The 25,054-nt window shown below is 39.3% G+C and overlaps 1 protein-coding gene across 1 annotated transcript; it reads right to left on the reverse strand.

Annotated features, from left to right (window-relative positions):
• Nucleotides 1–6,621: 6,621 nt before the first annotated feature.
• RNF32 (ring finger protein 32) lies at nucleotides 6,622–22,082 on the reverse strand. Its single transcript, XM_050892341.1, has 8 exons — nucleotides 22,020–22,082; nucleotides 21,218–21,488; nucleotides 16,337–16,479; nucleotides 14,585–14,617; nucleotides 14,011–14,135; nucleotides 13,681–13,789; nucleotides 7,360–7,524; nucleotides 6,622–6,972 (listed from the first exon to the last, which is right to left on the reverse strand). Exons 1-8 carry the CDS (start codon nucleotides 22,041–22,043, stop codon nucleotides 6,733–6,735), a joined length of 1,110 nt encoding a protein of 369 aa, XP_050748298.1. The 5' UTR covers nucleotides 22,044–22,082; the 3' UTR covers nucleotides 6,622–6,732.
• Between the last annotated feature and the right edge of the window lie 2,972 nt (nucleotides 22,083–25,054).

Here is a 25,054-nt window from a genome sequence, read left to right on the forward strand (position 1 = left end):
TTTTCCGTGTCTGGTTCCAAAGTACCACCCCGAGTACCATAGAGGCATGGCTGTGCGCTGCAGTCGAGTCTGTGCAGGCAGGAGCTGGTGCAGCCGTGTGCTTAACGGGACGCACGCGTGAGCGGGTGCTGCGGAGCGACGCTTTGGCCGGTGTGTCACCCGGAGCGCTGAGTGGGAAGGGGGCCGCAGCCCTCCTCTGTCCCGCCAGGTCTCTCCTGCTCGCCCACGTGTCTGTGCGGCAGCTGACGCTACTTCGGGCGCTCGCAGGTGCCCGCTGCTGTGTAGGAAAGACAAGATGGCCCTTTTCTCGAATTTGCAATCTAAATGAGAAGGGAATACGGTAGAAACAAAGAGCAAGTGGCTTCTTCATGCGTGTCACTCCTTGCATTTTGTAAGAATGTTCTAGGTTATTTTCCTTTTTCTTTTCCTCCTCTTCAAGAAGCGGGATGGGCTCTGGTGGTGTGCGTACAGCAGCTGAGCTTTACGCTTAGTGGACTAGCGTCTACAATTTTGAAAGATCAAATACAGGAAGAGAGCTAAATCCTGTTGTTTTACATATACTCTGATTTTTAAAACAGCAATTTTTTTAATCTAGGTAAAGTCATTTAAGCAGAGACAATACACTAAGGCCATGTTAATAACCTCTTTAAAAAGAAATGTGCTTAGTTTTGTTTAAAAAAGCGTTGATGTGAACTGTGAACCTTTAAATGCTTTAAGGAAATAAGATCCCCTACCCCCTCGTGTTAGTATTTTTGTTGTTATTTTAGCGCTGACTTGAGACAATATTGCATATGCTAACTTCCCTCCCCAACCCATATATTTCAGGAGCTGAAATCTTGAGCTCCTGAATATTGAATTTACTATTGGTGAACAGGCAAGTTATTTCAGTCGCACTAACAGCATTTGAACTTTACAAAAATGCTGCTTTTGCATTCGTCCCGTTCAGGGAGAGCAATCTAAGCCAACAGCCCTCGCCCAGACGGTGATAACCTCTGCCACCTTTTTCTGCCTTGCTCTCGGGCAAGCAGTCTCTGACGCTGTCATAAGAAGTTGTGATGTTCCTTTTCTGTTCAAGGCGTGAGGAGATCAGCCCGTGGTTTGTCCGCCTGCCACACACCGCTCTAGGTGCTGAACTGGGTTACTTTTGATTGGGATTGCAGACTCTCAGGGTTTCCAGGTGATAGCTGTGCATGTTCTTGAACTGTACTGTTTCACTTTCAGCTCTGTTCTGTTGGGACTAAGAAGTCGTTCAGGATTTTCTGGTTGTATGTTTCTGTGCAGGCCAGTCTGTGTTTGAGTGTGGCTTCTTGCTGTCTCAAGAACGCTGCGTGGTTCTGAATAGAACCGTGTCGCCCCAGACCACATCCAGAGAGGATCTCCTACAAGTTTCATTTTAACAATTGAAGCCTGACAATGTTGGTCAGAATCTTAGGAAGGAGCACACATCTTGTGGGGAATTAACACTGAGCGTGACTTCCAGAATCCCCACTGTGCCCAATAATTGGGGAGGGGTGGGGGGAGGGGAAATGACACGGAGCTCACCTGTGCCCATGGTCTGTTTTCCATTCTTTTTCTAGTCAATCTTTAAAATTCCGTATTACTAAAAATATATTTAAAATCCTTAAGTTCATGAAATTCAGGGGCTGATGAAACTTTTTTCTAAATCTGGCCTTAATTCTTGAAGACATCTAGGCTTTCCTTTTTTATGTTTTCAAGTCGTTTATCTTACTCGGTGGCATTGATGTTAAGAACAGATACTCTTCTTGATGTAGACAAAACATGAAATAACAAGAAGAATCTACATAGATCTGATGTATGATCTGTAAGAATACATACCAGAAGGAAACTTTCATGGGAAGGTTTTTTGAAATGTTTCACAATTGAAGCACCTAAAACTCTTCTTTCAAAGAGAAAGAAGAAACACATGTATCGTTAGTAAATGAAAGTTAATTGTATGTTCTCTAAATATGCCAGTAATTCACTATCACTGAAAGAACTTCATAAATTCTTAAAATCTGTTTTGTGATTCACAGCGCAGCAGTATCTTTGACTTTATAGAAGCTTGTGAACTTTTGAAGATAGCTCTGCCTTGGCAACAGAAAACCTGAGGATGCTTGCTAGTTCTGTATTAATTACCATATTTTTCTAAGTAACTTTTTCAGTTTCATTTATTGCTCATAGGTTTTTTTATATACGTAGCATTAAATGTTTTAATGAATATAGAAGGTGACTCCAAACAGTCAAAGGGATAGCGTCAGTCATGTCCTGTAAATGTTGCTAATCCTGACATATCTATTTCCAAGCTATTTAAAAGCTGTATCTGTATGAAGGCCTCACATAAACATAGAAATTAGGAAACCCTAATTGTTAAAGGCTTTAGGTATCTGACTTCATTTATACCTACGTGAGCACTTTGGGATACTGCTTCTAAATTGCTTCTAAATGTTTGTTGTATATTAGCCTCCAGTGTTGCTGTTGCTTCCCCCTGCTCCTTACATGAAGTTTCATAGTCAGCATCACTGGATGAAGCTCCTTTCGTGAACAGTGCTTTATTTTGCATTCCTTACAAAGTCAGTGCTTCCATATTGAAGTATCAGGGCACTTGCTTTGATTTTAATATATTTCTTTTCCCATGTAGTCTATACAGAGACATTCCCTAGTTAGAAATGTTCTTCCATTATGAAGATGTTGCTATTTATTCATTCATTTGTACTTGATCTGTTTTTTACCAGGAGATTCCATTAAAACAATCCTGTCGTTAGAGTGGGTCCTCTAACCAGTTACCGAGAGCTCATGTAAGTTTGAATTAGGAGTGAGATGAAAATGGTTTAGTCATGGCATACATACGTGCTCTTAACTCTCAGTAGTGTGAGGCAACCGGCCCGCTTCTCAGTGAGCGAGTAACCTGCTTGTACAGCCGATTTGAGCCCATGCTGATGGCAGTTACTCTGGAGTAGCTGACGTTCTGTGGAACCGCTCTTATCTTCCTTGTAATTTGTAGAGTAAGACTAGCTCTTGATGTGCCTTGCTGCCTTACTTGATTGGCGATCGAGACGTACCGTTCCGGTCTGTCGGCAGTGTGTAACTCTCTCATGTTTCAGTCAAAGTAAAACTTCGCGTGGTGCCAAGGTAAGACCCTTCGTGTGTTTCCTGTACCTTTTGTAGTTCACGTGTACGAGCGTGTTTTGGACCTTCTCTCTCCATGTAACATGATCATTCAGAAAAGTGGCATGACGGCGGTACCTGTATTGTGAATACGATGGATGTGTTTAAATGTTTAAGGAGAAAATTAACATGACTTCTGTTTTCCCCCTAACCATAAGTTTTTCCCAGTCTGGGCCAAAATACTTAAATTCACAAAATCCGTGTGAGTAACTTTCTCCTCCCTGGCTTTATATAATAAAACAAAGTTGAGCCACTTTTCATTTTTTAAAGGTAGATTTGAAAGTATTTTTGTCGTCTTTGGCCTGACTTCTATTGCTTTGAAAACAAATGGACAGAAAATGAAGATAATTTGGGTCATGGATTTGAAATCTTAAAGTGTATGAAACACATACTTGTACACAAAAAATATGGCTAGATTTCCTTTACTTTCTTGTGGGGTTCGGAACCCAGCCCTGCGTTACCTAAACAGAAAACGTGCGTTGGTCTTGTCTTCATGAAGCTTTGTCTCTAAAATTCCCTGAGGAGACTGAGAATATTCTCAGCGTGCTGCTGGCCATCTCGTCACACGGGATCAGCTTCATGGGGACCGGGGTGAGGCGACCATAAAAATACAGTTCTGAACTAGCGTTTCCATGGATGTTGCTGCCTTCTGTCGTGCACTGTCAGGTTTTTCACTGCAGCGTTACTGGTTAAGATTTCAGTTTACCAAAAAAAAAAAAATTTGTGCACAATCTTAACTGTGTGTGAGGCTGAGAGATGTTGAATGGAATCAGCGGTCCCCTCTTGGTCCGATTTGTGCTTAAGGCTTTGTAAACTCCGCAGTCTTGAGCAACTGGTGTTTCTTTCACATGGAGGTATCTTGGACCAAGGTAAAATATAGCTGAAAAATTACGCTTTTAGTGTTAATCAGAACAATTTTCTGTGTACGTACCTTCTCCCCACCAAACCCTTCCTGCTTTATTTTGGGTCATCCAGAAATATGTTTTACAATGTTCTCAGTTGTGGATACTTTGCCGTGTTACAAAACTAAATGAAAATACTCGCCGCCTTAGCCAGGTTGAATTTTTTTGTGAAAAGCAGTGGTATTGTGTGTTTTCCTTTGTTTGAAATGTTACACTGAATGTTTTGTAGGAAGATTTTTGTTTGTACTGTGTTTTCAATAAAGTTAGTGTGATTCATAGTGGAGTTTTGCTTTTTTATTTTATTTTAAGCAATGAGAAAAAAAAATCTCTGTGGCATTCTGAATTATCCTGTCAGTAGTTGGTGTGAATAGTTGCATTCCTCTCTTCTTCCTTCCTCTCCCCAATTTAACATGCTTTTGAGATTCTCAAACAGTCAGGTTTTTAAAATACGTGATGTATGGTATGTGATGGACATGCCTGTACATTCAGAGGCATTACAGCCCTGTGTTTAAGACAGATGCACAGTTAATTTGAACCCTCTACTTTGGGCAAGTGGGGTTTGTTTATAGACGAGTATGCTGATTATGTAATAGATAAGTCATTTTCAATAGCTTAATAGTTTGACTGAAGGGCAAGTTTTATACATTAAAAACCTGACCACCATGTTCCCTGAACTATTTGAAACTGAAACAGCTTCAGACTTTCCTTTCCATTTCACGGGAGCTTTTAGGCCGTTTTTAAAGTTCAAGAGTCACGTGGCCGGAAGGGACCTGGAGATGTGGGAGCTGTTCAGCTGCACAGGATCAAACATACCTGCGTTATTCCTGGTGTTTCACCAGCCTGGCAGGGACTGCCTGCCATGTGATTTCTGCGCTGTCCCGAGGCAGCATATTCCAGCGTTTAATTGTCCAAGGTTTCCTAAATGTCAAATGTGAACGGCCCTTGCCACGCTGTAAGCTTTAATTTGGTTCTCAAACGTCCATAGTAAGGCAAGTCTTTCTGCTTGCACCAGCTTTTTCCACACCTGAAAGGTTACGTTTCCCTTTATCTTCTATGTCAGAGGTGACCCCCGCTTCCCTCAGCTGTCTTACGTAGGCCTCATCGTCCTTTTTGCTGCCTGTGGGGACTGTCATGTGTTTCTAGAAATGCAGAGCTCAGAACCGGACACAGAAACCTCCCAGCTTGAGCCCTTCCACTACATCATGTCTTCAGTACCTTTTTTTGGGGTTTTTTTGGTGGTTGTTTTTTGCAACATCTCTCATTCATTCTGAACTTGTGTTCTCAATTACATTTATTGATGTCTTTCTACAGAAAGTGTCTATATTGCTACATATATAAGATGCGAGTCATCTCATACATATGGTTATTCCTACATAAGTGTGTATTTTGCACTTTAATTTTTTGTGACACTACGTTTTCTCCTTCATCCGCAGGACTGTATCCTGTTACAGAAATGAACTGAATTGGCTTGATAGGATTCTCTTCTTGGCAAATCCCATGTCAAATACTAGTTCTTTTGAAGTAGTTTGTACCAGTTTTTCTGGGAAATGAAGTGAAACTAATGTCTGCATTTCCCCAGGATTTCTTCCCTCCTCCCCGGTTTCAAGTTAGGCTTATCAATTCCTAGTCCTTTGGAGTGCAAGACATTTTCCACAAGTTGTTATAGACAACCATCTCTGCGAGCCCTGTAGACAGCTTTCTGGCCGCCCAAAAGCGGAGTCGATCAGCAACCGATCTGTAAAACACGCTTTATCTCACAATGCTCTAATACAGCCTTTCCTGCTTCCAGCTTACGACTGTAAACCCATACACCTGGTATTGTGGCCACCACCTCACCTGAAGCATGACACAATTTGATCTTGTCAGTATTATTTGGAAGCTGTCTATCACTTGTGTAGTTGATTGGTTATTGCCTTTTTATGCAAGACAAATTTTCTTGTTACCTTGGTATGTTGCTATTTCACTTTGTTTTAGCTTCTGACTTTTGTCTTTATGTGCTCATACTTTTCTCATAAATTATCCGTGGTGACCTCACTTAGTTTCAGCAATGCATAGCTGAAAAGTCATAATCATGTGTGTATTTCTCTTGAAAGTGGTCAGTACTTGCTGTGGTTCCAGGTTCTCTGAAGTTCTGAAATGATCCTGCACCTTTGAAGGCCACTTTTACCTACCTACAGCTCTCTGGAGTTGGTCAGAGTCATTCAAGCAGAAGCAGCAGCCAGGGTTCTAGTTAGTAAAAGTGGCTGAAGGAAAAGGAAAAAAAAGTGTTTCTTGCTATAACTACCAGTTGCAGTAGTGGCAGTCCTTGTGAGTGGGAACCTGTGCTGCAACAAATCAGGTGTAAAAAAACCAGGTGAGGGCTAATAGTGGGGTATTGCTGAATGAACACAATGCCTGAAACAACTGGGGCTCCTCTTTGGGGAAATGAAAATGGAGGAAGGTGGGAGTGACGGAGGGAGGAAGAATAAAAATGCTCAAGACCAAAGGTGAAACTGAATATAGAAGGGAAGCAACAGCACCCTTCTGACTTTTATTTCTCTAAATACAAGGCAAGTGCCATTGTCCATTTGTTCTTGGAAGATCCGGCTCTGAAAAGGCTCCAAAGTCGGAAGTACATGTGCTGTCAGCTATGATCTATGAGGTAGTCCATTACGAGCTGTATGTATCAACATTTGAGGATTTTCTTTTGATAATATGAGCGACATAAAGGACAAATATGTCGCTGTCCCAAGGAAAACTCTTCAAATGCTTGAAGGCAGGTATCATGAAACAAATGTGAACAAGAAAGCAGAACAGTCTGTCGTGAAAACTGATTGCTGTTACCAGAAAAGAGACCGGCAGGATGAACTGGAGGACTGAGCGGCATGATACAGATAGGACAGTCAAATATCTCTTGCCGAAATGCCTGAGTAAAAACAAACCAACCAACCTGTAGTGAAACAATGGAAGCTAAATATATCAGCAATATGCTAATTCAAATATTCAAATTTTATGACTGTAATGTATTTTGAGAAACTCTTAACATTTTGATTCTCAATTTTGCCTACGACCTCTTTGGGCTCTTTAACTGAGTGGAAGAGAGATGCTGCTGAGGTAAACCTCTGAACTGTAAAAACTTTTTAATATTTCTGATTTGGAACAGATGGACCAAAATTTAAGAAAATGGAAAACACTCAATTGTGCTGAAAAGACTGCCATGCCTCAAAAGAGCATAAAAGAGCTTATAAATGCAAAACTACTTCAAAAAAAAAAAAAAAAAAAAGAGGAGGAGGAAAAAAAAGCGCCAACCAACCTGCATCTGGATCTTCTCCCAGTCAGTTTCACTTATTAATATTTCTTTTCCTTCCAACTGCTGAAACACATCTCTACTTGCAGCTATAGAAGAATCTATCTCAGAAAAAAATTCATCCAGGTTGATGTTGTAAGAACTCAGCAGTTGATTGCTGATCTCTTGAACCTGAGAAGAAAATCGACTGCTGTTAGATTTGGAGTTACTTATAGGTAGTTCATATGTGGATGAATTGTGAGCGATTGGACAAGTGGGCCTGATTAGTTGCATGATCTATGGAATCCTGTTCCAATTTGCAGCTGGTGTCCAGTGCCGATTTAGAGGTTAAAAGCATCAGGTCCCCAGACGCCACTGATGGACCGTTATCCTTCAGAGAAAACACAGGATTTTCAGCACTGAACTCTCCCAAGATAGACGTACTGTTCTTAACCCATGTGGGTGCAGCACAGAGGGTGCAGCTGTGTTAGAGAAAGGAAGTATAGAACTTAGCTGAGCATTAGTTATTTGATGGGAAAGCAGTGCAACTGCTGTGGGGTTACTTAAAGGCATGACAACCAACAAGAGAAGAGGCATCTTAGGTGTTGTCCTTGGTATGGACTTTCATGACCTACTGCTTTAAATATGTTTCTGCATATCGCACATAGGCCTAAGTAATCTGGTCATCGTATCTGAAGATGCTCCCATCAGTGCTCAGCAAAATAAATACCTAAAGGCAATGAATGCTTTTCTTAAACTGAATCATCAGCTTGAGTGCAATCCCAACTCACTGTGGCCACTTTCTCTCGTTGCCACCACAATAGCTGAAAGTTCTGTTGGGAGTCACACAAATCTTAGACTTGTCTTTTGTGACTCTGCTCCTAAATGCTTTCAGCAGTTTTAAGGAACATTTCAACACCTGTACCGTGACCATGCAGTGTGAGCCTTTCTCTCCATCCATCTCCTGTGAGTGCAAACATGATAGGAAAACAGGGAGCCATCTTTTCAGGGAGGATGGGATGGGAAGTTGGAGGTGAGCTGGCAGAAGGGTTGTTGGCAAGGTCAGACAGCCTGATGGTACCGGAACACTTTCCTATTTCATTTAACTTTTTTTTTTTTTTTGGTAGCTTTTCTCTACCAGGACATGTGCTCTCTTACAACTTCTAAAGTGACCCTTCATAGCATATATCAGAATATTCAAAGTGAACTTTTCTAGACCCAAAGGAATCAGGAGCCCAAATCCCACAAAAAACCCACAAAAACTATCTGAAAAGCTCACTTAACATTCTAAGATTTCATTTAAACTTTGAATTTCCTACATTTCCTTCTAAAACTATGAAAAAACTCATTAATATGGTTTTTTTTAGTTATGTCCATATAATGTGCAAGTATGAAAGTGTCTTCCAGTGAAACCCATAATGTTTCTCAATAAAGACTTCAGACACAAACATTAGAAGCATCCAGGTAAGGGAAATGGTGAAAACCATCACGTAAGGCAAGTTGTTTGCTTCTTGACGTTAGGTTTGATCCTGTGTATTCTTTTTATTTATGGTCTGATTCACTACTAACTGAGACCTATTATGACCTACTGTATTTCCAAATGATCCCTAACACAACAGTATATTGAAAGGATGTATCCATTTGTCAGTACAAATTGGATTTAGTTACCTTGTTAGTTAATGCTGATGTATCAACTTAACATAACTTTTAAAAAAAAAAAAAAAAAAAAGGAAAAAAATCCCCGGAGACCCCTTGTGTAGTGTACGTATTTAAATCACAATGTGAAAGGAAAAGCAGCAGCCCCTTCTGTACTCTGAGAGAGAATTCTATGTCTAGCAAAGAGCAGATGGGTAATCTTGTGCTCCCCTTGTGACTGTTCACTGACAAGAAAGAAAAAAATCTGATTCTATCCCACGCAAACATGCACACTGACCTTCAGTGGTATGTGTAAAACAAAAAACAAACAAACAAGAATCCCACCACAGGCCTCCTTCAATATTTACACTTTGTGGTCTCCAAACAATCCCAAATGATGACACTGGGGGCTTCCTGAATGAGACATGAAATACTAATGCACTACACTTTAAGGAGGTAATGTCTTTAAACAGGTAATGTCTTTAATATTTTAATGTGATTATGTATTTAATTAAGCAATAACAGTCCTAGTAAGTTTTATCTGAACTGTTGTTACCTAGGTTCTAGAACTGAATCTATTCCACACTGCAATTTTAACTGCTCTTACTGACTTACTCTTAATTTTAAAATCTGACTTCAGGAAGAACAGGGTAAGATTACACCTAAACCTTCTATAATTCACGGTTTCCGTTCAACATCAAGCAAAGGTTGATCTGTTTGAAAACACTTTTGGTCCTGGTTTATGCTTGGTCTTCATTTATATTGGTATCAAACTTGAACACACCTGAACTGTTTTCATAAGAAAGCTAGGGGGATGTAATAGAAAGCTAGAGCAGCAATGATGATGCTTTCTAATGGCCTCTCAGGACCCAAAATTTGAGGAAAAGCAACCATGTTTTAACTCTGCCCTTATCCAGTGTCTATTTCTGTGAACGTGAGAGCAACACAGACAGTATGTGGTCAGTTCTAGGACTTGGCCTGTCTTTGTGAACTATACTATGACGAGACAGGCTGCTGAGGAAAACTAACCAAGGAGGAGAGCTGAAAGCAGGGGGCAGAGAGGGGCTGGGGTTGCATTAGGCAAGCAGTGGTCCCTTTCTGTCTGTGCCTGTGCTGCTTGCTCCTTTTTCCCTCAGCAGGGAGAAGCCCTCCGTTTCTTCCCTGACCTTGCGCTTGTGTTTCTCTTCCCCATTTCACTAAGTGATCCTGAAAGTCCTCTCATGAGCCTCCTTGAGCAGAAACTGTAAAAATTACGACAGAAAAACTCTTCTCCTGCCTGAGACAGTGATCTATTAAGTTCCCCTGCTGCTAAGATACTATCTGCTTTGAGCTACTCCTCTATTTTCTGCAGTATGAGCTAACCCAACCCATATCCATCAATCAGCAAATAAAATCTAAGGTTGGGAAGAAAAAAAAGTGTAACTGAAATTTAACCCAAAATTTTTACTAACTGGCAAATCAGTGCAAACTATCAATGTGAACAGAAAGGAAATAAGCATTTTGTATAATTTGTTAGTGTTAACATGTTCTAGGACTTAAATATTAAATCCTGCTGTGTTTTAATGCATAATACTGAATAACCTTTTTCTTCCTGGAACAACTGAAGCTGATTAATTGAATTTATTTCTGAAAACATCATACCTCTATAGTTTATGTCTGTGACTTCTTAAAACTTGAATAGAATGGTATAAACTGAATATTTGAAATACTCTATCGGTATGCAAAACTACATCAGTCATCTGTACAGCAGCACAAGACTATGATAAAATAAAACGATGAAACAAAGCACCGAGGTGAACTTTGTCCACAGGGAAGCCTTTTTAAGTGATCCAATGTCAGCAAATTGCTTACTAATGTGTTGACTTATGGCAACCCTCAAAAGTAAAATGAAAAGGCTGGAATTTACAGCATATCAATGAATCAGTTGATAAGCTTTTACTGGTTTAATATCCTCCTAGTTTTGCTGCTTGGAGCCACTTCAAGTTAGCAACAGAATGTTTACCATCTCCATGTGATAAAGGAAGTCAAACGACTAAACAAATTCCAGGACCATTATACTGTTTGGTGACCTTTAAATTAAAATCGTTGGGAGAAATCATGTGGAGGGGGGAAGAAGAAACTAAAGTCAACTACATCATTTCACAATGACTTACTTCGCTTCCTAAACAATGGCAAGATTTTTAGCAAAGCTGGAGATAATGTAATGCATTTGAAAAGATTTAATTGCACCAATAAAAGACTATACCACAATTAAATGACATACAGAAGTGACATTTATAGGCAGGATCAAAGAAATTCAGTACCTAACATGCTGAAGCAACACCCTGCTTTCTGTGTATAGGAGTGCTAAAAAGTAGCCTACTTTGGTTTCAGTGACCTTTCTTATCTCCTTTGATCTAGATTATTAACAATTTTAATGATAGGTGTAATAAGGGCTACTGTGGCACCCTGAAACAAGTAATATGTGTCCTTCCTAATACTAATATTTCAGACCTTTTTTTTTATTTTGTGATATTTATTTAAGCGTATGAAACTTGACGTTTAGCCTTTATGATCCTTCCAGAGGAGGCAGGGTTATTAAAAATTAGAGGTTTTTTTTTCCCAATTGTGATGCCATTTGATTATGCTAATGTTTAGGGAGTGACATTTTAAAAGCACAGCACAAGTTTGAGAGGCAAAATTTATTTCAGAAAAGCTTTTTAGCATCTGGAAATGGATAGCTCCTTGTGAAAAATTTCTTTAGTGTTTTCATTAACCAACACTTAAAAGTATAAGAGAGAACAGCAGGAAAACTCATCTACAATTCCCGCTTGAAAGCCGCTAAGAAAAATAAGTATATATCCCTTAATCAGAATTGGTACTGAATTCATTTAAACCTGGCTAATCCAGATGAGAAGACTTTATAAATTTATTCTTAATAGAAGGTGAAAAAGTAGTGCCCATTTTGCTCCCTGCAAAATCCTGAAGTGTAACATACGAGAATGATTTCCTAATGCTGTGGACTATATATGGAAACTATGTTAAATGAAGACCTTCCCATGGCTTATAATCACATGATGAAATGCGGGCGGTCTATCAGGCTGTTTCTCCCTAAAACAGGTACCTAAGATCGGGGCCCTAAAAGCCTAGCCCATTGTAGGTAGCTTGGTAGACTGCTACTGTAGCCATCTGCAGTTCGGTGAGAGAAATTTTAACAAATGACACTCAGCTGTGACTTTCAGCATATTCAGAAGCCTTCTTCAACTTCTCTTTACTGAGACCCTGTTTATAGCTAAGCATGGTATCTTGAGCCCACAGAAAACTGACAACCTTATTGGGAAAGAAGCATACGACTGTTTCCCCAGTCCTCCACGCAGAAAAATCTAAGTGTTTCTGTGGTCTGTTCTCATCATGCTACTTGAGGACAGTCACAATCCACCGAATGATTCACTTCTTCCAAACTTAAGTGTCTGAGCACTTTCAAGTGTAACATTAGCTTTCTTCAGTTACCTCCATATTCATCTCCTCTGTTTCAGGGAAGGACTTTGCATTGATTACAAAGGTAGCATAGCAACCAGCAAGCTATCTCAGCGTTAAGGCTGAGAACAGTATTTCCTCTCTCTCCCCTGCCACTGTTACCACACAAGCAGAACACCAGTACCAGTTTTGTTGCAACAGTCTGCCACATCACCTCTAGGGTACCAATCTCGCTATCATACAGAAATGCATAATACAGCAAGAGAGGGTCTTTGCCTCCAAAGCTCTCCTCCAACAGGATACAACCAAGTAAGCACGAGAAACAATGACAGACAGTAACAAGCCTTTTTCTGCAAGCACTCTTTTGTTTAACTAAAGCAGTGATTTAAAAAAAAACAAACCGATTTAAGTATTGGTTTAAACCTACCACTGATTTAGCTTGCAACTCGGGTATTTTCCTAGTTGCATGCATTAGCTACATTTAAATGGCTGTCTTGTGTGGCTTTGTTAATCTCTGTTAACCAGGCTGTTCGGTAATCTGGACTGGAAGATGGCTTCTCTCGCTCCCTGAGGGACGGTTTGGTAATTGCTGAGGATGTGTCAGAGCAGTTTTTGTTACTGAAAAGCTGAGCCAGGCTGGCTGTTACTAAACCGGGGGAAGACTGGAAGTTGGCAAAGGAGGACTTGAGGATTGCACAGGGACTCTGCAGCAGCTGTGTGCTTAAAGGCAAGTAGAGTCACTGCAAAATGCTTGCACCTAATTTGGCCTCATTTGTATGGGGTCAGGACCCTAATTTATTACAGTCTGACTTGCATCTGAGCAGAAGTTAGAGAAGGGCAAAGCTATGGAATGGAACTATCCAGTTCAGTGGCCAGTGAGAGAACAATGACAGTGAAAAGGAATTATGATTGTTTATGGATTTGTTTCTCCCCTTACTATACCCCCTTCATATAATTCTATAGGAGAACAGATTACTGTGATTTATCAAAAAGAGAAGGGAAATACAGAGCCTCACAAAAAGCCCACTATTGTTGGCCTAGGCAAAAGGCAGGCTTTAAAATCAAATATTTAAATTATTTTCCTTACTTCTACATTGTAAAGAGGATGGAATGAACAGACTAACAAAACAACTGAGTGCCTCCAGTGCTGCCTGTTTGATATGAGTAAGATGGAATAAATGAAAAGGTAGAGAGCTGATATTCAGGAGTTTTGATTTAAGGGAGCTGAATCAGACCAAAGAAGCAAATGCAACATACCTTCTTCTCAAAGAATTGCTTTCTTAATTTGCTATCTTTAGGAGGCACTGTTTTTCTCAAGTTTTTATACCATTTTCTAACAATATATCCCCTCCAGGAAGCTTGAATTCTGTAAGACACAATTTTGTTCAAGAAGAGGAAACTCAAATTTATATAATTTTACTATTTATATGAAACAATCATTTTATGCTTTTTTTTTTTAAACTTTAACTTTTGTAGTGCATTCATTCTGTCTAGTTTCTTCTTATATTAAAGTTTTAACACATTTGGAACATTATTTAGAAATAAATATTGTCCAGTGACAACACCTGGAGCAGAAGTAAGGCTTACCTAATAGCGCACTTTATTTTAAACAAGCGTGCTCCATCATGTATTACTCTGGTCTGATACTGCTCTTTTCTACACATAGGACAAGACTTTTTACCTGTAAATTTTTCAAAGGCTTTCAGGCATGCCTGAAAAAATAATTACAATTACTTACAATATATTTCATATCATTGGAACAGATGAAACAGGATAGATTACAGAATGTAAAACCAGTTTATTCATCAATCCATGAACGCTCTACAAGATGTATATATTTATAATTAAAATGTTAAGAGAATTTTGTAAATCTCCACATATTTGCATGAAATTTCATGAATTAAACTATTCCCGCTTAGTATACAAACGTATAGCTCAGTTACAAACTATGTTTTCCCATATGGTTTTAAAAAAAGTAATAAAATGGAATAAAGTGCTTCATCATAAAATAGCCTTAAATTATACTTCTTACCATAAAAATCTGGAATAAAAATTACTTTTCAAGATGATTACATTTAATTCATTAAGATATTCACTTAAGTAGTTTAATTAAAATACTCATGTATTATGTGCTTGAATAGTTATATAAAAATGTACTCACTTTATGGAATACATGGGAACATGAAAGCAGCACCTGTTTTTCAAAGGAAAAAAAAACTGAACCAAACTGACTTTAAACCATTCTAAAAGCTGAAAAGTAAAAAATGCTGACAAGAAAAATTCTGACTGCCTGAAAGGTCATCAGTTTCTTTATGTCACTACGACAGTCTTTCTGGTGAAAATAAAATTAGTCTTCTATAGAAATTACTTAATATATTACATCTTAAACCAATATGTGAATTTTGTGTTAACAACACATGGAGTGGCAGAAAGCAAGAAATGCCAACTGCTACTGACTGGAGGAAAATATTATAAAACAAGTACTTAAAATGAAAGCTGATTAATTTTTTTCCCTTTTCCCCACAGAGACGTTAAATTTCAAGAAGTGATATACATCAAATGCAGCATTTCACACATACAAAAAAACAAAAGAGAAAGCATGTTCACAGGCTACAAGAAAACTTCACCTTTATCTGACCTAAATTCCCACCAAATGCTGATGATCTCCATCCTGACAAAAGATACAGAGTTGGACAAAAAAGGCAGTTGGCTCTTAGAGGAAGGAAAAACTGGGAAAGGAGTGAAAACCAGAACAAGTAGTGTGCACTATTGAGCTGGCAAACACAAAAGGATTAATGGCTAGCAGCCAGCTGAAGGGAAAGCTTTCAGATACAGTGGCTTTTTTTCCCTTGAGGGAGGAAAGCTAACGAAACACTGAGGACAAAAAGAATTCCAGAGGCATTTCCCTTTTTGTGCCAAATCTAAAGTAACCTTTTTAATGAGTGCTGTCTTTTGCTCTCTCTTGTCAAGCTTTAGACTTTGAGGGTAGCCAGAAATTGGCAGAATGGTCTTTTGCCAGATCCATCCCACCTGTCTGTGGACAATTGTACACCTTCAGTTAATGTTGATGTAAAAGGAAGCAAAAGCCCTGTATCTAAGGTTATCAAAAGACCTTGATTCACATCACAGACTTGGCTGTAAAAAGTCTTCATGAAAAATTAAAAGGGAGAACAGGCAGGAAAAAAGCACCCTAAAATGCACTGTGGAAAGAAACTTGCAAGCAGTTGGGATAATTCTTCCAATTACCATCATCACCTCTCTGAAGCAGCACTCCTCTTCAATCAGTCCCTTGTTCCTTTTGCTTAATATTTTCAAGATGATAGATGATAGAATCTAATAGAGCATGATGTATTTATGCTTATGCTACACACATGAACTGAATAAAGCCGTCAAGGTAAAATGCAAGCATTTCTTCAGATAAGCTAAGGAAGTGACTGACTGGTATTGAGCACACCTATTTCCATTTTCCAAATAGAAATAACTATTGAACTAAACTGCAATTAGCAAAACTTGTGAGAAAACAAAATTAACAATCTTAAATTGTATAATTAGTGAATATTTACCATTCTGATGAATGAAGGCTAGGATCATACCTAACAGTTGTTTAAATGAAGCAGAAAATAGCCCATACCTGCTCTGCAAGAACAGATAAAAAGGCCGATTACCTTCTCCTCTACTGTCATAACTTCAGAAGTGAACAAACACTACCAACCTTTCTCTCCCATGTCATGTCCAAAATACTTTCAGAGTTGGCCACTGATAGCTGGGTCCACCTATTAAATGCTAAATGGTGTCTTACAGTAGAATCTTTCCTTCCTTTCTTCCTACAGCTAATGATTTTTAGCAGTAACTCTGGAAAAAAACTTTTAAATACAATTGTGTAGTCTACACAATTACACAGTTATACATGTACCTGAGGTTGAAGTGCAAATTCTTCCCTGCATATTGCACAAGGCTGTATGGAGTCTCCATGCTGTATGGATCTCTGCTTTATTTTTACCCATTCTTCAGCAGTTAGTGGCAAGGAAGGAGGCTCAACTAGGCCTAATTTCTGAGCTGTAGACAATAACAACAACAAATCACTGAATAAAACCCATTGGCAGATGCAGACAATGAATTTTCTTCATGTGAAATGCATCGATGATGCACTTATTTAAAAATACTTTTTACAGATACTTCATATAAATCTATCATCAGACAAACCACTGGTAGGCAACATACTTCTTACTATTAATTAGCTATTCAGTAATTGTCAGAACCTCTTTTACATACAGGATTTATACAGGAAATTTTTTTAAATGTAAACTTTTATTTGCCGAGTAATTTGAATTTACTTTGATACCTTCTCACAGCCATTAAGATGGGTATTATTAACTAGACAATGTAACAATGCACAATAATGTAATTTCAAATCATCAGTATAAAAAAATCTCTGTTAGAATTAATTTGTGAAGGTTTCTTCAACATTGCATTTTTGTATTCTTAAAATAAAAATGAATAAAGTGGTATAAGAAAAAAACCGTTGCTGGTGCAAAATATTGAAGTGTAATGAGACTGTGATGGATGCAAGAGAAATAAAGAGCATAAAGAAACAAAGAGATGGTCACAAGACACCAGTGATAGTGTCACTGTGATAGCTGAGCTTGTCGATCTCAAATGATAACTGTGAGGTGCCTTGCTGTGTGTCCATGTGAAATCTCTGCCTTCTCAAAGAAGGAATCAGTGAAAATATTTACAATATTCCCTCCTGCCCCCACAAATGGCAGATAAAGTCCAGTGTCAGTATCTCAGTAGTAAAGAAAGATGCTAGCAGGTACAGCAAAGAATAGATCTGTGTCATCTTTGAAGACCAGAGGAAGCAGCTTGTGTGAACTGACTAAAGTCAATGGAGGAATGTCCAAGGTATGCGTAGTAAGCCAATAACATGAGTCCATGATGAGGCCTCAATGGTATTTGCTAAAACAAGAAAGGAAGAAGGACATGCAATAGTTAGAATGCAAGCTGATGACACCTAGATGAGAGTTTTAGTTCTAAATGGGAAGGAAAGGGTCAACTCTCATTCATACCAAAATCTTTGCGTAAACCAGACATTAATAAGCAGCACTTACTTGTTCTATATAAGCTTTCAAAACCCCATCAGACAGCTTGTATATCCAAACCCACTATACTATACTATAACCCATAGTTAGTCATGAAGAGAAAAGCAATCCTAACAAACCAAAGAATGGGGTTTTGGTGATCCACTTGCTCAAGTATCTCATTATTCTAGGATAGGATTTGTTAATTTTTGAGACAAAAATTCTGCTCCTGAGCTCATCCATCTACAGATGTATATCGTTAATCATTTAAAATTTGCACAAAACTGTCTTTGATCTTTTTAAAGAACTTTTGTGAGGTACTAAAGGAATTATAAGGAATACTTTCTTCCCTTTAGTTGAACTATCTATCTGCCTAACCTACTTCCTTGTGAGGTCATGACATCTTTCAAATGTAAATCAGTTTGATTCCATATCTTAGAACAACAGGATGGCTTTGAGATTTCAAGCTGGGTCAGTTTATGCTTTTGGAACAACGTGGAAAGTGCTTTCTCTACACATGGTTTGGCTCACATAGACCCCACCTTGTTACTTTTGTTACCCTTGTAAAGGTATCAAGTCAAAGGTAAGCAATGCATGTAAACCTAAGTATCAAAAGAAAATTTGAATCAATGAATGCTGCAGATTACATCGGTGGTCATATATGAATTGTCTTAGAGGCATGCTGTTTCAGTTCCTGGACAACTCGATACCCAGACACAAATACAGCACCTCCGCACGTGCGGGAGCTCACAGCTCTGCCTGCAGGCTATGGGCTAGAATTCAAACCACTCCGTGTCAAGCAGCGAAGTGCATACGTTATGTATTTACGGCATTGTAATTTCAGAATGTAAAATATACACTGTATTAACATAAAATAGCATTGTCTATCAATTTTGGTGCAGTAAAATGCTTTTATCTGGTGCTCTTGATGGTGAAAAATAATATGAGCTTTAAGAGAAATATGAAGGATTCTGCCTTTTAGAGTCTAAAAACTAGTTCAGAACATGTATTTTGCTTAAAGCTTACACATGAATTGCTGAAATTGGTAGCTGAGTGACAAGGAATTTTTCCCAACCAGGAGTGCTTTCCCTCTTGACCATTCAACTCTTGAAGAGCATATATTGCACAGATCAGTGTTTCTGCTACAAAAGAAGAATCAAATTATAAAATACATGATAAAAGTTTCAGTAAAAACACATATAAAGTTTCATCTGACAGTAATATCTAAGAGTATCAGTGAATGAGTAAGGAAACAAGATCCTGTTTTGATAGTCCAATATAATCAAGCGATGGTCTTTATGATGAGAAAATCTGGATACACAGGGAGTGAACAAGATAGCAAACCAGTCACAGCACAAAAGACAGTATCACAACATAAAAAATGCCTACCCTTGATTTTCTTCCAAGCACTGTGGTCAGAGACCGTTTTAAGGAACACAATGAGATGGCTTTGTGGAAAGCCTTTTGCATACCCCCAGGGTAAGAAAAAATGCTTATTTAAAACTTTCACAAATGGATGATTAAAGCTGCCAAATAGGAAGAGATTGGCGGCAAAACCTAACTTCTAAATAATATGAACCAGATGGGATATTTGTGAGGGACAGGTTATACAGGTGTTTAGAAGGAAAGCTTTTATACAACATAGTTGATGAAGGAAAACTGGCAGCAGGACACACAAGAAGGGATATGTGGTTGAAGCAAAAGGCTCTATGAAGATATTCTCAAAGCAGCACTTTGAATAAATACAAGCAATGAAAGCCTGCCTTTATCACAGCTCAACACATCCAAGAGTTTTCATCCTTATGCATCAAGTTTACAAGCCCAACCCATTTACTGACACACCCATTTACAACCAAGTGAGTTAGTTATCCTAAAATGAACATTAGCAAAGTGATTACATACATTAACCTTTAAACTATTATTATTGGATTTTAGGACTCAAGTCCCTATTGAGAAAAATTTAATGATAGAGGCCTGTGAGATTTTGTTTGATTATCCACAAATTCAAGAAGAAAAAGTTGCATTAAATTACATTTTCAAAGTTGTTTCACAGCTGTAAGGTTTAAACCACACAATTCTTATTAAGAAGAGAAAGCTTGAGACAAGCATTTTAAAATAACGTGAGACTATAGGTTAAAAACTAATAAGCAAAACCCAGAAACAATTGCAATTTTTTAAAAATCTTTCAGCACATTCTTTTGAATCACTTGCACAAGCATTCATATGGGACATTTCAGTCAATGCTGTGATTTAAAGAGAAAATACTTCATCTTTCTTATAACTGCAGAGAACATGCTCGCACTTGGGCTGCATTTTTTCACCACAACCTTTAGCTTCCATAATCACTCATTATTTATATTTGTGTTAACCCTAGTACCTCTCTGCTGTTTTTTCCCCCCACTATCCTCTCCTTTCAAATTCCTCTTCAAAACGAACCAAAGAAAAAACCCTCCCATCTTTAGAACTATAACCATGTAAACATAGTAATAATCACCTCGTCTTACTACCTTTGTCCTATCACTTGTTACACTCACTTGTTGTGTATTATCTTAAGTTACCCTCTTAACCTTCAGCTGATTCCAAAAGGCAGATGCCTGTGCTTGTATGGAGCCTCATTGATCTACACGGTTCTCTTTAGAGCTGGGACTACTGTGACAGTTACTATAGCAAAGGCAACATGATCTTCAGAGAGGCCTAAGGGCATTTTTATGAAAAAGAATAAATAAAACAATTATTAATGATGATGAAAGTAAGTTTATTATGCTTAAAAACTGCAAACCGTGGAGCCAGAAGGTCCTTTAAGAAATGCCTAATCAAGACAACCGAAAGGATGGAGACAAGAAGATGTTCATGTCAAGAATACTGTAGAAACCTTTACAAAAGGGAAATACAGGACTGAAACTGATAGGCAGAAAGCACATAGGGACTCCTGGTCTGTTAAGATGCTCCCTGGCTTTGTTTTTTTAAGCAATATTGTCTGTCGCTGCTGTACAACTGTATTATTATACTACTGTTTAAAAGTGAGTTTTCTCACCAGGCATCATTCCAAGCCCTCACATCTGTGACTTTTATCTTGTTGCATGTTTGCTTCTAAATTTGAAAAAGGTATTTAACTACAGGTGTTAATTCTTCCCGCATTTAGCCCCAGGACCATTGTAAAAACAAACCTTTTTAACTTTGAGTAAAGGTGGGTATATATTAACAAAGAATACATTTAATGCAGCACTAGTAAATGTCTTTTTTCTAAATAAGGAATTAAAAAAAAAATATTTCAAATAGACTTGGAAAAAATCTTAATACTAAAACATTCCCCCAAATAAATACAATATCAAAATCACTGATGTTTACTTGAGAATATAAGGTAAAGAAAGTTATGACAGTCAATATACAAAACATATTAAAAAAAGTGTAAAAGACTTCCTGCCTTTTAATGAAGAATTCTTCATCAAGATGCACTAGCTTCTTCATTTTTACCTTCATTGTCACAAGAATAACATTTTTTAATACATTTCAGATATGAAAAGACACATTCAAGCCACTGATGGCAATTCCATTGTTTACATGATGGCGTAAACTGCTGAATTTTGACAAATTTTAAAACAAGATTTTATGCTGTTTAGCATTAAATTATCTTATTCAACAGACAGCTTAGGTTCCTCATTTTAGTTTATTTTAAATAAAAACAAAAATTCACAAATCAGAATATAATGGTTTACCTAATGTTAGCTGTGGAGGACTGGGATCAAGAACGTACTCCTTTTCTGCATCTTCCTTGTTTTTGTGGTGAGTGCTCTTTTTTCTTAGTCCGGTATCTACTACTGCTCTGACCATTTCTTTGTTCACGGGTTTGTAAATGTTCTTGGTACTCCTTGTCCTTGACTTAAAAGGATCTGCTAATGAAAGATCCTGGAGCTGATGACTGTGTATTATATGATCCTGTAAAGCAACTGCAGAAACTGCTATCGTCTCTCGTTTGGAGGAATGGCCCTAAAAAGAAAAAAAAACCAAACACAACTTGAATAATTATTGTTATAAATGATTTAAAAACATATATATTATACTAAGTTAAAAGAAATTCTGCTCTTAGCCAATATTTTTGACTTGTCAAAGGCTTTTATACACATGCAACTCCCGTACTTGAAGCCTAACATACAATTACCATAATATGAAATTTAAGATTGATGTTTCTCACACATCCGAGTTTTAACTTATAAAAAGTCAAATGAAATCTTTGATTTATCATTTATATTAAATAAAATAGCAGTAATTTTTAAGTTTTAATTACTGAGCCCATAATTATTATACGCAATAAACTCATTATGGACTATAAAAGTTTGGCATGTCCAAATACATTTTTACTTCAATATAATTAAAAACAATCCCAAAGGCTAACCTTGCCTTCCAGAACACTGAATATAAACAAGACTATATTACTTTTATACAGGGAATGGGCTTATCTATCTATTCCTCCATTTCTCCCTACCCTTCTGCCTTATTTTAAAAGATGCAGAATCATACCTTGTAAAAATCATGATGCTCCATTGATAATCTTCAGCCGATTTTACAAGACTCATGTGGCTCTACAAACAGACATGTACAAGAACTTGAATAATATTTCTGAGCAGATACAGCCTCATCAATAGCAGAAGAGAAACCTACAATTTCACTTGTTTTCTCCTAGGCCTACCATGGGAGACAGCTTAACATGTATTCCAGGCACAGAAGTTAACTCTGGATCCATAAACCACCAACTATGCCCCTCTCCTGTCAGCCTCATCTCACCCCCAGTGGACTGCCCATGATGTACAAAGAATAGCTTCAAAATGAACGGCAGTAATCACAAATTTCAAGCTGAACTGAGGAAAAAATACGGCCGTAGCAACAAACCCCACTGAACTGTTCTGCCAGCTTAGTTTATTGTAGACGAGGAAGCCTGTGATACATAAAGCAAGGATGACATTAGCAACCCCTTTGGGGCTGAAGCTGCTCCGCTGCGATCTCAACGCCCTTATCGGTACAGCAGGAAGCCCTGCGGCGTGGCTCGGCAGCGGAGAGGGGGCTGGCAGAGGGCGAGGCGACGCCCTTTGACGCTGGCTGTGGCAAAGAGGAGCCACTGCTTATAACGCTGTTCTGTTTCCGTGATAGTTGTTCCTCCCGCTACCACAGCCAACCGTGTGCTCCTCGACTTACGGCTCGAGCCGGCCTTCCACCTCTGGGTGACCAGAGCGGCAGCGCTGTCACCGCCACCGCCCCTCACACGGAGCAGCGCTGGGCCCGGGCGGGATGAGGGCGTCGCGCCCTGCCAGCCAGGCCACCTCACGGCACCGCTGACCCGGCTCCTGGCCTCGCAGCCAGCCCCCTGCCCGTGGCCTTGTTGCTCTTTTTTACCTCTCGTACCATTTTTACCTCACAGACCTCACCCCCGCGCCAGGCCACAGCTCCGCCGCCCCAAGGGCGGCCCGGCGCACCGGCGCTCACCCGCCGCCGCCGCCGCGACCTCCGCGCCTGTCGCGGCAGGCGCCGCGTTGCTAGGCGACGCAGCTCCCCGGCGTGGCGACGGCGGCCGAGGCTGCTGCGCAGGCGCGGTGGGCGCGCGGGAAGGCGCTGTGGGGAAGGGCGGCGAGAGGGAGACGTCTCTCGCCTGTCCTCAGGCGGCCGTCGGCAGCCGCCTCTCCTGGCCCGGCCTCAGCGGCTGCTCGTAGGGACGCCCCAGCGAATGGCTCGTTGCTGCTTTTCCCCCAGCACCAAAGCTGCGCTCTTTCTTGTGTCTCGTCCTCGCTAGTCAGTGTTTTCCCCTTTAGCTCCTGCGTCTGTGTTGTAGCGTGGGGGCTGGTAGCGCGTGTTAATGGTAGCCCTCCATGTGCATTTTGACTTGAAGACTATTTTTCACTCTGCATTTTTCAATTTTTAATGTGTGTTTTTAACTTCAGAGCTGTTTTTAACCTGGCAGGTGGTAAGATGAGAGGGAGGCCCTGCCATTACCGTACATGGAACGACTTCCTTCAGCAGTGGCCTTTTTAGCAGAGCTCTCCAGGTTCTCAAAACTTCTCAGTGATGGTGGCGGGGCTGCACAGTCTTTGGCCATTTGCTCCAGTAGCCTCCCTGGTTAGTGATGAACACCGAGTCACTATTTCTGCTGTATTAGCACCAGTTGGCTGTTGATCTATGATCCACTGGGGATCAGTTCAGTCGTGGGTGGCTCTGGCGTGAAAAACACCTTTAAGGTGATTATTTCAGTAGTTGTGACTGCACCTCTTCCTAAACATGGCTGGGTGGGGTGGGGGTTTACATTTTCCCCTCCATTTAGCAAAGTCAGGGTGGCCCATTTAAAGATAGACACTGGTCGCTTTAAATTTTAAGGGAAGGTACATCACTGCTGTTCTGGGTGACCTGCATTTTTGGCAACTCTATAGAGTCACCATTTAAAAAAAGAAATAATTCTATACAAGGAGAACAGATGAGCGGTATCCATATGGATCAAACCAAAGATCTTTGTCACCTACTGTCCCATCTTTGGCCATGGCAAAAAGTGGATGGCTCAAGGAGACTGTAAGGCCGGGGTTAGTGTGCAGCAGCAGCTCCCTCAGGAGCTTCCCAGGCTTCAGAGTGTGGCTTCCTGAGCCAGAAGCACTGCCCTTGTTTTTAATAACCAGTGATGTGTTTCTTTCAAAGCCAGAACTGTGCAAAGGTACTTTTAGCTCCTAGTAGGAGTGTAGGCTTCCTCTGGCCATTTTCCTGGTTATTCTCACTTGGCGGCCCTGTATTTCCCAAGAGGAGGACAGGTACAGATGCTGCCTCAAGTCCAGGTGTGCCATTTTTTTAATCTTTTGGGTTTAAATAGTTGTCGGAGTCCTTCTCAGCTGCTAGTGACTTGAGAGATTTGTTTTCTTGTGGAACTGACATTTTCCGAGCAAAAGCAGTGAGGCTGTCCTGAGAGTAATCCTTCGAGCAGCATATAAATGGAGTGATTAATCCACTGGATGCACTTCTTCTCTGTAATTATAAGTAATTACTTTAAAGTCAAATCTGCAAATGAGAATACCTCTGTGTACTGTAGGGGAAGATGTAAAAAGCAACTGAAGTGGCTATCATTAAAATGACATTGAATCACTGATTGTTTCTAAAGACAGGAATAAAAAGATAAAAGAATGATTTTTAAAGTGAACTTGCAAGTTAGCGTGACACCAAACCTGACTCAATAATAGCATAAAGGGATATTTTACAATATAGACTTTTAAAGATTTTTAGTAATAAATGTTCATTAGCAAATAAAGTAGAAAACTTGATTTTCTGCTCTCTAAAATTTAAATGAAAGTGTAAATGCTGTAATATTTGCAAAAATAAGCCCATTGATGTGTAGAAAAATCATTAGCATGTATCAATTTGAATACAAAGATACTGAAAAATACCCCTCTTGTACCTATTTTGGTTTCACTGGTTTATGCTTGAACTTGGTCCAGCATTCTTCTGTCTTTTCAGTATTGCATTACTTTTTTTTTTTAGGAATCCTTGAATGAGTTTCTTAAAGTTGCTAATAAGCTTCTTTTAAAATA

This window comes from Gymnogyps californianus, chromosome 2, assembly GCF_018139145.2.
Source record: "Gymnogyps californianus isolate 813 chromosome 2, ASM1813914v2, whole genome shotgun sequence".
NCBI classification, from domain to species: domain Eukaryota; kingdom Metazoa; phylum Chordata; class Aves; order Accipitriformes; family Cathartidae; genus Gymnogyps; species Gymnogyps californianus.